Source organism: Pinus tabuliformis, chromosome 5_1 (genome assembly GCF_031772625.1).
Source record: "Pinus tabuliformis cultivar Carrire ecotype Pingquan chromosome 5_1, CPIR1, whole genome shotgun sequence".
Taxonomy (NCBI): domain Eukaryota; kingdom Viridiplantae; phylum Streptophyta; class Pinopsida; order Pinales; family Pinaceae; genus Pinus; species Pinus tabuliformis.
In genome coordinates, this window is record NC_142305.1 from 737,216,539 (window position 1) to 737,232,347 (window position 15,809).

The window sequence follows — 15,809 nt, forward strand, 5'->3', positions numbered from 1 at the left end:
CCATGTCTTCATCACTGGAGATGATCAAACTGTGAAGAATGTTTAATAACTGAATATGTTGCGCCATCTGAACTTGCTCACTTGAAGTCAGGCTCTCTTGTTGTAGATGTCGTCCTTTGAACTGTTTCACTTTACTTGAATGACAGGCTCGCTTGCTATGGAACTTGAATGGCACGCTCGCTTGATTTGTGGCTTATTGTACTTGCTGAGAACACTTGTTAGTACTTTCTGGAATTCACGCTCTCTTGATGACGAACTCAACTTGCTTGATTGGTGTTAGAGTTGAACTTGTTTTGGTTGTTTTAATGGTTGTGTCAAGGAGTTAAAACTCATGGACACACTTGATTGTGCTTTAAAGAAAGGGTGTCGAACACTGTCGAAAATGCACCCAAAAAGCTTACAATGGTTTGAATGACTCACATAAAACAAGGAATTCACTTGTCTTAATTTGACTAAGTTGAAGAGAATTGACGTGCTTGACTTCTGATCAAATCAAAACATGGGTGTCGGTTTCAACCGAGAATGCACCCGTACAATGCAATGTAATTGGAATTTGATTCACAAGTTCTGAAATTTGTTTGCAAGAATGTTGATGTAGACTTTGCTTTGAAATGCTTTAACTTGATTAAGTGAAGTTGCTTGTTGATGTAGAATGTTGATGTTGACAATCTATGATTATGAGTTGTATTTGCACAGATGCAAGTGTCGAGTTCAATTGTCCTTCCTTGACGCTATTCTTTTACAAGTGTTGTGCTTGCTTGCATTGAACTTTATGTGTGTGGTAAATGCGATCATTTATGTGTCAAAACTAGACACAAATCATAAGCAACAACATGAAGCCATAAAAACACTCGCCATCACAAATACACATGGTGTACCTAAGATCCCCTTATTCAATTTCGGGCGGATCTAGGACACAATCACCACAAAAAATATGATATCTTTATTAATCACTGAGTACATCTGAAGCAATGATAATGCCAAGCTGACAACCCTTTGAAACAACTCGCCTTCAAAATCTTAATGGATAGTGACATAATCCCTCTCAAAGTAAAACAATACTTTGAATTACAACAACTTTCCCTTATCACTCCAAATACAAATAGAAACACTCCTTATTTCTTCAATTTCAAAGAGCGAAATACCAACCTTTCAACTCACAATCTCACCACTCTCATGCATAAAAAATGCATCTCCAATTTCATGTCAAATAAATCCACTCTCACTCATTTACCTTTCTTCCATTAAAAAACAATTTTATGGATTTTATAAAATCACTTTATGAAAGGTGAATTCACGTAAATCCACTCTCACTCATTTACCTTTCTTAAAAATTACATTATTCTCCACTCATTCTCTCACATTCCACTCACTTATCCCTCAAAATAAAAAAACACACCTTATCCCTCCATTACAAAAAAGATCCCTTGATTTTTAATATGCTACGTTTTAAAAAATATATACATAATTCCCCTTATTGCTCAATAAAATCACTTCAAGCCTCTCAAAAAATCACGTCTCCCTAAAAAGCTTATCACTCCAAACCCACACTCTTTCATAAATTATACACCCTTTTTTTTTAATACGCCACTTTGGTTGTATTTATAAAGGGTCTTCCATTATGAAAAAACATAAAAATGAATTTATAAAATTATTGACTTTTCCATAAAAGAGTTGAGTAAAGTTTATGGAATGAAGATTGCACTTTGACCAACATCCACTCACCAGCACACGTACTCCAACACAGTCGTATCTCCATTGCTCCTTCACGCAGGTTTAAATGTATTAAACTTCGGCTGCTCTTTGTAAACAGGGTCCCATAGCGAAGAAAAAAACTAAAATCTGACTCAGCTCCGGATCTAATCGGTGGATTGAACTTCAAGTCAGCACCAGGCTTTTCAATCACGCAATCTCCACGTACAGCATGTAGAAATATAGTGACTTCCTCCAGAAGAGAATATCACTGATCGACAGAGGGCATGATCTCTTGAATTTTGATTTTTCTCCAACACGAGCTCCTCTTTGCAACTATCAAATGTGTCAGAGTTTCTAATATTCTCCGAATATGTGCCAAGATATCAACGAAACATGAAATTATCAAACAAAATAACCTCTGAAGAATTGAAACATCACTTCCCCATAAATACCAGAGATTTTACTCACCCTTATTCATAGCCATGAAAAAAGATATGCCGCTGTATAATTGAACTCAAAATCTGACTGCAATTCTATACGACTCCGGTCAACAGAATTTGTTTGTGAGGGCTAGAGTTTGTATAATGACGACAACCTCAATCTCTTCGGATTTCTATTCGATTCCCAGCTCAAGCTCAATCCCATGTCAGTCTGTGAATGGTGGGAAGGTAAGCTCTTCCTCATGGTTACATGTGGTTCGGGGCCAACCCTCGTCTGTTGCCGCCGCCAGTTCTGCCAATTCCGAAGAAATAGAGGGCCGAGTCCAGCAATCTGGGGAATCTGGTCCTTCAGGCAGTGGTGATAACGATCACAGCAAGCCAGAGGATTTGGTGCAAGTCATAGGAGGAGAAGACTGCTGGCCTGCACTTCAGGATGCTCGGAATTCCCCCAAAACGTCATTGCCATAGAGATCGTCCACACAGGTTGTGCCGCCTGCAGTACCTTTTAAAAAAGCAGCTGACAACACTAGTCCTAGACTTTCAAAGAACCCCGTTTTCAGTAATCACCATAAATTAGCTGGCAGACGTGGGAGTCCTAATGGGATCATGCCGCCATTTGGTTCTCCTTCGTTGCACACAGAATTTTTAACACTCAAGCTTTGTCACAGGGTCCCAACAATCAGAAGCTCTGATACCACATGTTGAAAATGAACCTAACTCAAACAAATTACAGGGAAACACATATAAAAACCAGAGACACAATATTGACGGAAAAAGGCTGAAGCCTCATGCTTCTCTCACTCTTTCATTACATCAAAATAATTGAAATAGTGTTACAAATAAATAGATGAGAGATATTGGTCTCAAGATAGTGCGTGCTATCTTGGACATCTTTGGTTGAGATAATTTCTCCTTTGGTTGAGATAATTTCTCACCAGACACACCAATATAGGAGTTACCTAAACTAACTCCTATCTTAGAGGAACAACCCAAGAGTTAGGCACAAATTCCTAACTTGGAATATTTAATTAATTAATTTATTTTTGGATTTATTATTGTTTTATGAGAGAGTCTAACAATTAACTTGTAAATCCACTTTGTTACAATACCATGAATCAATACCATGGCTTATCAATACCACATGCCAAAAAACCATAAATTATTTCATAGTAAAAATATTTTAGTTTAATTTAATTTTACAACATTTCTTTAATTGAATCTAAAAGGAAAATGTTACAATTTGAGATATATCTAAACCCACTATCCTCACGACTACTAAAAATATTCTCATAGAAATTAAATTAATGTTTTAATAAAATTAAGCTAAGATGGATCTATGTTGGTTCTTTATATATATATATATATATATATATATATATATATATATATATAATTGACATCGATCCATATTAGCTAAGTATCCAAGGGATGAGAGCAAGAAAATTGACTAATTATAATAGATTAAATATAGTGCATGATTTTGTAAAGTTTTTCATTATTTTATTTTGTTTGACACGATTGATCGAAAATATAGGTTTAATATTTAACAACCAATTATGTTTTTCTAATTTAGATAATTTCTTAAACACAATACAATGTGACCAAATTTAAGAGAGAGTTGGGGAGGGGGTGGAGAGAGGGAGTGAGACAGTGAAAAATTTGGAGGACAAAGAGAGAGAAAGAGAGAGTGATGGGGAGGAGAGAGAGGGAGTGAGAGGAAGGAAGAGAGAGGAGAGAGAGAGAGGGAGATGGAGTTGGAGTGGGAGAGAGAGGGAGGAAAGAACAAAGACATAGATAGATAGAGGTGGAGAGAGAGAGGAGTGAGAAGGGAGATATGGAGAGAGAGGGAGGGAGAGGAGAGGAGGGAAGAGAAAGAAGAGGAGAGGATAGAGATATGGAGAGAAGGGGAAGGGAGAGAGATGGAGACATAGAGATGGCGAAGTATAGGAAGGGGGGGAGATAGTGATAGAGTTGGACAGAAGAGAGAGAGAGAGAGAGAGAGAGAGAGAGAGGGAGTGATTTAGGGGGAGAGATAGAGGGGGGTGGGAGATAAGAAATATAGAGGAAGGAAGAGAGAGATGAGGAGAGAGAGATGGAATTGGAGGGGGTAGGAGAGGGAGGGAACAAGAAAAACATAGAGGGAGAAATGTGGAGAGAGGGGGGGTGACAAGGGAGTGATGGAGAGATAGTGAGGGAGAGAGGAGAGCGGGAGGGAATAGATAGAGAGGGAGAGAAGGGGAAGAGAGAGATAGACAGAGAAGTGGAAGAGAGGGAGAGAGAGTGTGTGTATGTTTGGGGGGTGAGATAGAGAGAGTGAATAACAAAGAGACAAATACAGATATAGATATTATATAGTATTATATAGCTAACCTAGATCCATATTAACCCTATAACTATCAAGTGCCAAGAGGGACCCAATCTCTCCAAGTGAAAACAATTCCTCAAGTTTTGCACTAGAAAAAAAAGTTTGCACCTCGAGAGTTTCGACCCCTCTCAACATTTGATAGATCTAGGGTTAAGATGGATGCAGGTGAGTTAAAATGAAAATAAAGTAGTTTTTATTTGATATTATAGTACTAAAAAATAAATTTTCCCTTTAAATTAATTTCAAATTGGAACTATATCCAATTCGATTCAATGAATAGATTTTTAAAAAATACATTAAATAATTTTTTTATTAAAAAATATATTTTTAAAATTACAAATTATTAGCGATACATAATGCAAAATTGGCTCATCTATAGACCATGTGAGGATAAATAATTGTCTATCGAAGGATAACCTTTCAACCAATCTTTAACAACCTTTCAATCCCCTACCACTTGTCAGTTTAGATTGCTTGACACAATTAAGATGACTAACACAAAAAACTGATTCATATTATTGTAGTACTTGTTAGATAGTTGTATTTTTGTTCTTGGACTAAATTAGTCATTCATGTTAGTAATTTTTAGTTGTATTACTTATTATCTAGTCACATATTTTAACCCATGACTAAATTAGTGATTTATGTTAGCTGTTTTTAGTTCGGTCACTTAATATTGCTCATTTTTGGTAGTATTTCACTTGGAAAATATGTGGCGACTAACCCTTTTATTCACCTAGTCACTAATTGCTCATTTTCTACTAGTGAAATCTCAAAGTAGAACTTTGAGTTTTGGAGTTAGTAACTTTCTTAAATCTATCCTTTAGGCCATAAAGATCTTCCATATTAACTACATACTTTAGGATTGGGTTTTGATTCTGATCATTTTTCATTTGTAGATCATGCTCTTGTTCATTTATGATCTGTTCCTCATAGGACCCTTTAGATGTAAGGAAATTAACTATATCTGCATCGGTATTGAATACTCTCCAATTTGTTACATTATCGGGAATAGATGGCCTAAATATTAACTCTATTGAGAATCTGTCTGGACTGAAATATTCCGAGGGCATAATCTTGGATACTACATTAGCAAGTAAGTCAACATTTGCGTTTTGTAGTCTTGGAACTGAAGAAATGTTAAAAGCAGTGAAATGAGGAGTTAGGTTTTGGGCTAATGATTGATAGTATTTAAGGTGCCCAGAGACATAATGAATTATATTTCTTACCTGCTTCACAATGATTTCAGAATCAACATAGACTCACAAATATTTGACATTAAGTCCAATGGCTTTATACAGTCCTTGGATCAATGGTTCATATTTAGCAATATCATTGGTGCATTGAAATTCAAGTCTACAGGATAACGTAGTTTTCTCCCCTTGTGGATTGATCAAAATGCATCATGCGCTTGCTCCGTCTTTAGATTTAAAACCCTCAAAATAGAGAGTCCAGAACAAAGAATTATTTGAAATTTTATCTACTAAATTTACACACTTGGAAGCATCTGTTTCTGAAATTTTTTCTATTTGAGACACTATGACATTATCTAGAAAGGGAGACCTCTGAGCATTAAAGGATCCCAAAAATGGCTCAGCCAAGTAATTTCCACTGATGTTATTGGTGAAGGCAATAGGATCATTACTTCCCTCAAGGTCAGTGACTGTATATGTCATGAAATTTTCTCGGTCTACCCTGATTTGGTTTGGTTTACCATTATGTGGTAACCAGATATGAGACCAATCAGTTGCGAAGTAATAATGCAATTTTTCATACCAATCCCTACTTAGGATTAAACCATAAAATTCAGGGATATCACCCACTAAAATATTAATTATTTTGGGAAAATTTTGGATTAGAGGAAAGCTTAATTGAGACTGATGTTATTTCTCCAAGTACCTCTACTTTCGTCGTGTCCAATTGAGATATGTGTACTACAGATTTTTGAGGTGTAATGTTCAATTTAGTACACACAGCCCTTGGCATAATATTTGAAGAGGCTCCTAAATAAACCAGGCAGTTATGAACATTTCTGTTGAAAATTTTGTAAGTGAGCAGAAATGGAGGAATATGGGAAATAGACCTATCACTAATTAGAACTAAATCTGAAGGATCTACTTTGTTCGAAGATGATGGAGGCTTTCCCATATCGTAGGCAGCTTGAGTAACTAGAGTAGATGGCAAAGGAGATATAGGAATTGCTTTTAATTCTCTTAATAAAATTTTCTGTTGTTGTTTGAGTTTAGTGAGTTCATGAAATGAGATGTTTTCTCTAGTCTTTTTCATGTCTTCGACTATGTTGTATTCCACTGTATCTGAGTTTACCAATGTTTTGGAAGTATTTGGGGGATCTGGAGGAATAGGATCTATTGGACTAGTCTTATATTTCTTAGTTATTGTTTTCTCCTTTACAGGAGTAGTAGTTTTTTGTTTCTAATTTGTGATAGACATGTCAGGAAAGTTTTTACTTCTAGTAGTCACTAGTATAGCTTGTGCCTCTTCTTCATTTGGGAGAATGAAATCCCAAATTCCATTTAATTCACCTTGTTCTTATGTTTTGTCTTCCCCTTCGGTTGTCGAATCTTCTACTTCTTTTGATTGATCAGGCTCAACACTTGAAATGGTGTTCGGGGGTTGAGATGCAGAAGGACGATTTCTTTAAACACGCGAAAAGGTTTCTTAGGGGCGGAGGATTCTACGATTTGCTTCTTGATTTCAACCATTTCATTAGACATCATTTTTAACACTTTTTTAAGGCCTTCCAAATCGAAATGGTCCTTTGAAGCTTTCTTTTTAGAATCATCTTTAAAGGTTACTTTCTTTGACTTCCTTTCGTTTGTTTATGATCTCTTTTCCAAAGCTATAATTCTTCTTTCTACAAACAGGGCTTCTTTAATGTTTTCTACAAGGGTAGCCTTATTGGCTCTATCTACAAAGATTGTAATATTAGAAGGAAGAGATGATATGTACCATTCTATTTGTACATCTACTGCAAGTTTTCAGGCAATTGGGATAACAACTTGTTAAATCTAGAGTTGAAGTCTTTGATCTTTTCATCTGAATTGGATTTTAAGTTAGAAATATCATTGATCGAGGATGATATGGTCCTGTCATCACCAAATTTTGCAAGAAATACTTCCTAAAAAGTATCCTAGTTCCATATTGAACCTGCTAGAAGGGAAAAATACCAAGATCCAGCAGATCCTTGGAAGGTATAAGGGAACAGTATCATTACAACATCTTCATGTGCAACTCCATTAAGATTCATGGCTAACATAAAGTTATTTAGATTTTCTTTAGTTGGGAGAGCATCGTTAGGGTTGTACTTAGGCAGCCATTTTTTTGGGTTTGCTGGGAGTGCATTTGAATTTGCAACCAAGACAGCGCCAGGATTTGTCCAAGGTTGAGAGAGTTGATTGGGCATAACTTGAGTTGAAGATTAAGAAGATGGGAAGGCCAGCCCAAAGTTAGGTATAGATGGAGAAGAACTTACTACTGGGTTAGTACTGCTAGTAGCAGTACTAATTAGAGAAGTGGATAGCTAAGAATTCATGGATTGAGTAGAAGTGAATGGAGAAGTGAATGGATAGAGAGGTCATGTGATCTCACTGGTATCCGATTTAGACCTTGGTGAGGTAAATTTCTTTCCTACGTCGTGAAGGGATGGGGAACTCAAAAGGGGTTTCTCCAAGCCTTTCACTTTGCAATCTAGTCAATACACTAGTTTGTTGTAATAAGGAAGAAACACTTTCTTCAGAAACTTTGGGCCTCTGTGGCTTCTCAATAGAAATGGATATATGTTCCAATTTTTGTATCAAATAATGGACTTTGGGAGACTCCATATAAGGAGCCACCATCCCTTGATGCAGGTTCAAATTCCTTAAAATTTGATCTTCTTCCAGTGTCGTTTCCCAGTCTTCTACATTCCAAGTGTCCGCAAGTATGGTCTCATGAATATGACTCAATGTTTTCCCCCAGATTTGGTCTTTTGTCATTTCTTTGTTTTGGAAGATTCTTCTATTTCTTTCTTTCCAGATCATCCACATATTCATCCCTACTATTAGACTCCAGGCTCTTCTTACCACCGGGCTAGTGAATTGTCCACCTCCCCAAACTTTAATTGTGTTTTTAATGCTCTGTTGATCTCTGTGAGTCCTTCCAAAGAGTTTCCTAACCTCTTCCCATTGTTGCTGAGCTCCTTTACATGAGTTCAGGAGGTGTTCCTGCGTTTCCTGTTCTTGCTTGCAAAGATTGCATCTGGGGGGGCCATGTATGCCTCGCTTTTGGAGTTGGTCCCAGGTCAGGATGTGACCTTTGCTTACCAGCCATAAGAAGTGGGCCACTTTCGGCCACCAATTACTAGTCCATATTTGTTTCCAATGGACTGTCGTATCCTCTGGTTCTCTAGGAGTTAAGAGATGATATGCCTCTTTAATTGAGAAATTTCCTTTTACTGTGTAACCCCATCTCAGTATGTTTGGTCCAAGTCTTATAGGTATTCTCCTTTTCTACATCTCCTTTTGATATAACTCCCTTTGTTCTCCATCAACTTGATCCATCCATTCTTCCGGACTCTTCCAGCTTCTCCATACTTCCTCTTGCTCCCTTCCTTCCAAAAGTCCCTTACCAGATTCATTCCATTCTCAGCTACCTTTTGGCATATATCCCTTAAAGCTTGAAGTCCATTCAGTCTTTCTCTTTGCTGCCAGGCTTCCTCCCAAAACCTGGCAGAGCTGCCATCCCTAATTTCCTAAAAAGCATGTTTAGTTATTATTTCTTTGTTTAGACTAGCTAGATTCCAAATTGTCGACCCTTTCGGGGTATCCCTTATTCTTAATATCTCCTCTGGTTTTGTTGGCATATTATATTTTTTTGTCCATATTCTTTTCCATAGGTCATTTCCTCCATTCATCTAGCACCACCAAAGTTTAGCACCCATTGCCTGATTCAGAATATAAGGATCTCTGAGGCCTAATCCTCCCTCAGTCTTGCTTTTCACCAAATCCTTCCAGGATACTAAAGACCATTTTCTTTGATCCTTCAGTCCTCCCCAGATAAATTTTTTAAAAATATCTACCATCTTTGCGCATGCTCCTTTAGGGGCTGCCATTGCTGATAGTTGGTATATTGGGATCGATTGAAGGACTGCTTTAACTAAAACAACTCTGCCAGCAAAATTCAAAGTTCTGAAAGACCAGTTGGCTAGTTTTCTAGCAATTTTCTCAATGGTTTGTTGCCAATTCGACAGCCTTAGAGGATTCAGGGATAACGGTGTTCCTAGATATCTTGTTGGGAGTTCTCCTGATTGAAATCCCAAAGTTCTTGTTAAAATTTTTTTAATATTTCCAGCAGTGTTGAAAAAATAAGTGCAAGACTTGTCATTGTTAATTTGCGTGCCTGAAGCTGTCATAAAAAGTTCTAGAATTTCTTTAATTCTGTGGGCTTCTCTGAGGGACACAGTACAGAACAACATAATGTCATCTACGAATTGCTGGTGGGTAATAGGAAGGTTGTTACCCCATATTTGGATTCCTTTTAGCTTTCTTTCTCTTACTTCTTTTTTGATGTACCTTCCTAGGCCTTCTACAGCTATAATGAACAGGAAAGGGGACAATGGATCACCCTGTCGAAGTCCTCTAGACACTTTAAAGGGTTGGGAAGGAGTTCCATTCACAAGGATGGAGAAATTGGCTGAGGAGATCATAGTAGAGATCCATTCAATCCATCTATTGCAGAAACCAAAGGCCCTTAGAACTTCTTTCAAATAATTCCAATTCAGACGGTCATAGGCTTTAGAGAGGTCAAGTTTAATCATCATACCTGCTTCCTTTTTTACTTTCAGAGAATGCACTACTTCTTGGGAGACCACCAGTCCATCCAGGATTTTCCGGCCTTCAACGAAACCTGTTTGTTCCGGGGAAATAATGCTAGATAAAATAGGCTTAAGTCTTTTTGCCATTAAAGTAGCTATTATCTTATATATAACATTACAAAGGGCAATGGGTCTAAAGCCCTGGGGAGTTTCAGACTTAGTTTCTTTAGGAATCAGAGATAAGAGGGTAGAGTTTAAACCTGTACTTACCTTCTGGTTTCTTCTTGATTCTTCCACCACTTCCAGTATGTCTTGGCCCAAGAAATCCCATCCTGCTTGATAGAATTCTATTGTGAATCCATCAAGACCAGGGGCTTTATTCTTTTTCATTCCTTTTACTACCTCTTCTACTTCTTCCAAGGTGGTTGCCCTCATCAGAGCTAGGTTTTGGTCTCTAGTGACCCTACTTGGGATCTCTTTATAGATTCTTTCAGTAGCTTCTCCACGATCTACATTGGGTTCTGTGAGGAGATCTTTGAAATGATCCACCAAGACTTGTTCTATTTCCTCATGCTGTGTAACTCGTGTCCCTGCTTCGTCTTTTATAGAAAAGATTCTATTTCTCTGCCTTCTCTGGACCATGGCTTGGTGGAAGAACTTTGTATTCCTCTCCCCTTCTCTTAACCAATTTACTCTCGATTTCTGCCTCCACAAGATCTCTTCTTGTTTCCGCCTTTCTTCCATTTGTCCTATCAAGATCCCTTCCTCTCTGGCTAGGTCAGCACTTCTTCCTGCCGTAATGATTTCTTGTTGGATTTGCTTCATCTTCTGTTCTAGGAGTTGTTGATCTTTGAGTATGTGTTTGAATTCCTCTTTATTCCATTTCTTAATGTTTCCTTTCAGTTCTTTTAGTTTCAACTGAAATGTCTGCATTCTATTTCTTCCTTTCTGTCGACTTTGCTTCCACCATTCTTCTACTTTCTTCATGAAATTTTTATCCCTACACCAGAAGGCTTCAAACCTAAAGGGTTTTCTCTTGGGATTGGCTTTAATATCAAGTTCTGCTTTGATCGGCCAATGGTCCGATCCCATTCCAGGAAGAATCGTTGCTTCAATGAAGATATCCCAATTTATAATCTGTTTAGTCTGGAAGCAATCTGGTGTCTACCTCCCCTTCTGTTGTTCCATGTATAGATCTCGTTTGTTGTTTGTATGTCTACTAGTCTTTGATCTGTTGTCCAATCTCCGAAGGCTTCCATGTTTGCCTCTATTCTTCTGAGTCCACCCTTTTTTTCCTTTATTGATTTTATCATATTGAAATCTCCTCCCACTATCCAAGGAGAGGTTGGATGCAAGGACCGCATAACTACCAGGTTCTTAAGGAAAAAACTGCGATCCTTCTGTATATGGGGTCCATATACATTAGATAAGAGGATCCATTCTTGAGAACCTATAATTCTAATTCTTCCTGTGAGGATGCGAGGTATACTGATCCAGTCTTCAAATTGGACTTCCTTTAGGTTCCAGAGGATTGCTACTCCGCCTGCACTACTTGCTGCATCTTGACCAATGATCTCATAATGCGGCTTGAAATTTCTCATCACTTATTTTAGTTTGTTTTCTCGTAATTTTGTTTCTTGGATTAGCATTATATTTGCTTTATATCTTTTGAGTCTCTCTTTCAGATATCTTTGTTTTCCTTTACTATTCGGCCCTATGATATTCTAGGTTGTGATGATCATTTCAAGAGTTTGAGGGGTTGCTAGAAAACCTCCGACAATGGCACAACTCTTCCTGAATTCACCAACATGTCTCCCACCATTTGGATTGTCTCACTCATGGGCCTCCTTCCTCTTTTCCTTCCTCCCTTCCCTATGGTTCTTGTTTCTGTGTTTTGATTTCCTTGTGTTCCAAGTTGCTCTGGTTGCTTTGCTAACATTGTCCCTCATTTTTCTTTATATTTTTTGAACATATCTTTATAGAGTTGTTTCTGGTCATCTGGTATGAATCGTTCATCCAGATGCTTCCATACCTGTAAAAATTTCCTCATGACCTATTCCTCTTCTCCTTCTTGTTCCTGCTGAGGATCTATTTCCATTTGAATCTGTTCTTGAACCCGGTCTCCCCTCTCCTTCTCTTTTTCTAATTCCATACTATTTGGCTCTTTCTTTTCCTTTTTGTTTTCTTTCTGGATTTCCCCTATTAAATCTTCCCCTTCTTCACTTTCCGCTTCCATTTTTAATTCATGAAGAACCACAAACTAGTTCTAGCTTTTCTGAGTGCTTTCTTGGTGAGAGGGGTTTAGTTTGGTTTTTCCTTTTTGGGGTCATCTTCTTCTCAGTACTTCTATGAACCCTCCCCTGTTTCCTTCGTTAGTCCTCCTCTCCTGTTCCATACTTCCCTTTCCATCTCCCTGATCTATTGGTGTATCAACTTCATTCTTCGGGAAACATTTGAACAAATGGCCATACTCATGGCATCATCTACATATGAAAGGAATGTGTTCGTAATCAACTAGCTGTTGCCAGACCTCGTCATCATATTCTATTTCAACATGATCTGGCAGTGGTTCTGTGATATTCATGTAGACACAAATTCTGGCATAAGATGTATATCTGCCTCTCTTGGTGGTTTCTGCTACCTTCACAAAGGTCCCGATTGAGTTCCCAATTCCTTCTAAAATCTCTGGATCCCAGAACTCTATCGGGAGCCCAAATAGTCTGACCCAAACTGGTGCTGCTAGCATTTTTTCTTTTTCCAGATTATAGCATTCTTCCCATTGCCTCATGAAGAGCCCTGCGTTGTTGAAGAAGTATGGACCCTCTTCAAAGATCCTCTCCTTATCCTCCAGGTTTGCAAATATTACTGTGAAAAAACCTTTTGCCCCCAACTTAAGATCTATATGCCCTTTGGGCTTCCACCTCTGTTGTATCCACTTCGTCAGATCTTTCTCAGACAGCCATGTTCCTACAAACTTGCAGATGAGTGCATGGTCTTTCATATATCCCCTGTACTCCTCCAATTTATTATTTGGAACAACAAACCTGGGTTTTTTTGTTGCCCGCGGTAGACATTTGTTCCCCGTCCTAGCTTGCCATACCGCTCCCATTACCAGCGCGTCCTTGCTGCGATTCCCAAATCCGTCGTTTGCTCCATTTCGGCTTGATTCTCCTGCGGTAATCACCTTGTAGGAGGGGATCTCTCCCCCCCACTCGCATCAGTCATTTTCCTCCCAGACTATCCTATTCTCAGATCCTTCTTCCCTTAGTTAATCTGTCGTTGTATTGGTCTGTGATTCAGCAGGTGGATACGAGATCCCCTGCACCCTGACCAGGAGCAGGTCCGCTCGGGGTCGTCTGATCCCAAACCCTAACCCTAATCTCCCATCGCCTTTCTCCTCACTCTCCTTTGGGTAGATTAGAGGAATCTCTGTCTCGTATGCTTAGCTGGTAATATTTATAAAGGTAGGAAAAAACACATTTTTTTAACAATATTATAAATATTTTCTAACTAGTATTTATATTGTGAAGTTTTATGGAATAGAATCTAAATTAAAAATATTAATGTAATAAATTTTAATGGTTGAACTTTATAAATCTCAAATTTAATTTAACCTTATCTCATTTAATTAAATAATGAAAGAGAAATTAGATTGTATTTAAACAATAAGTTAAATAAATAAATCTTTAAATAAACAATTTTTAATAAATAAAAGAGATCAAAATTTGAATAAATGTTTTAGTAAATAAATTTCTATGTTACAGTTTTAGGTGTTTTTAAAAAAAATGGTAATTATATATATATATATATATATATATATATATATATATATATATATATTCAAATTTTGATTTTATTTTTTTAAATAAACAATTTTTAATAAATAAAAGAGATCAAAATTTGAATAAATGTTTTAGTAAATAAATTTCTATGTTATAGTTTTAGGTGTTTTAAAAAAAAATGGTAATTATATATATATATATATATTCAAATTTTGATTTTATTTTTTTATAGATTATTTTTTTAATGTTTTGGACATTTGTAATTTAACTTTTTTATGTTTTTGTTTTTTTAAATATTTATAAGGATTAAGTATTTGTTTGTATTGTAATTTTGATTTGTATAATGCACATAATTTGATTTTTTTAGGGTCTTAAATCTATTTAAATAGATTTAAAATGTATTTTAAAATCTACAAGTTTACAGTTAATTCTGTTTCACAATGAACAATCTCCTTTAAATTTAGACAAGACAAGTATGAAGACTGCACTCTCACAAGCCAATTTAATTCTACATTACCCTTTCCAATGTTGAAATTTCTGGAGATACGGTACATTTGTTACTATATGTAGGCTACTCAGGATTTGCTTCCGAATCCTTTGCGCAAGCCTCTTGAGAAAACTATATGAAACTATAGCCATACCAAAACAAAGCAGGCCAGTAAAGCGTTTATTTTGAATTATTTTACATCAAAAGTTTTCATTAATCATTAATGTCGTTGCAATTTGCTGATAATAGGTGTTTGTTCTGATTTATAAAAAATAATATAAGCATGGAATCTGGATGGTTCTAAAACACATATACAAACCAATGTCAAAAGGAATTTATAGAAAACAATGTTAAGATTAGATATTAAATATCAGATAAGTTTTAAGATTGTTACCAAGTTAGATATGAAAATGTTGTCAAATGCAATTTATAGAAAACAATGTGAAGATTACATATTAAATATTAAATAAGTTTTAAGCTTGTTACCAAGTTAGATATGAAATTGTTGTTTGAGATTGTTTTATATGAGAAATAATAAATCTCTCTTTACACAAACATTTCCCTCGTAATATTTATAAATGTAAAAAAAAAAAAAATTAAATTATTATTTTTATGATTATTTTTATGATTAAAAATTATATTATTAAATAAGAAAGATTATCTTAATAAATATTAAGAAATTCAAATAATTAAAAAAATTTATAAATATATAAAATTATGTTAAAAATCTCACAAACTTAAAACGCACTACAATTTTTATTATTTAAATTTCCTGATATTTATTAATTTAACCTCCATATTATTTTAATATCATTTTAATATGATATTTCTTGATTTATTTTAGATTTAAAGCCAACAATGGTAACTTATTATTATAATATTGACATTAAATATTATTAAATTTTGAAAATACATAATTAAAAATACTAATGTAATTATTTATTATTTAAATTTTCTAATATTTATTAATTTAACTTCTATATATCACATAATCATAATCATGTATATGTTAAGATTAGATATTAGATATTAAATAAGTTTTAAGATTGTTACCAATTTAGATAGAAATTGTTGTTAGAGATTTTTTTATTTGAGACCTAAGAAATCTCTCTACACAGAGATTTAGCAGGTAATTTAGCCATACCAAAACAAAGCACGCCAGACCAGTAAAACGTTTATTTCGAATTATTTTACATCAAAAGTTTTCATCAATCATTAATGTCGTTGC

The 15,809-nt window shown here is 35.8% G+C and overlaps 1 protein-coding gene across 1 annotated transcript; it reads right to left on the reverse strand.

Moving 5' to 3' along the window:
• Positions 1–12,791: 12,791 nt before the first annotated feature.
• On the reverse strand, positions 12,792–13,421 carry LOC149167050 (uncharacterized). Its single transcript, XM_089430346.1, has one exon. It carries the CDS (start codon positions 13,419–13,421, stop codon positions 12,792–12,794), a length of 630 nt encoding a protein of 209 aa, XP_089286472.1.
• Positions 13,422–15,809: the final 2,388 nt, after the last annotated feature.

Coding starts and splice junctions, on each gene's coding strand:
- LOC149167050 (XM_089430346.1), bottom strand. CDS start 13,421: ATGGGAGCGGTATGGCAAGCTAGGACGGGGAACAAATGTCTACCGCGG.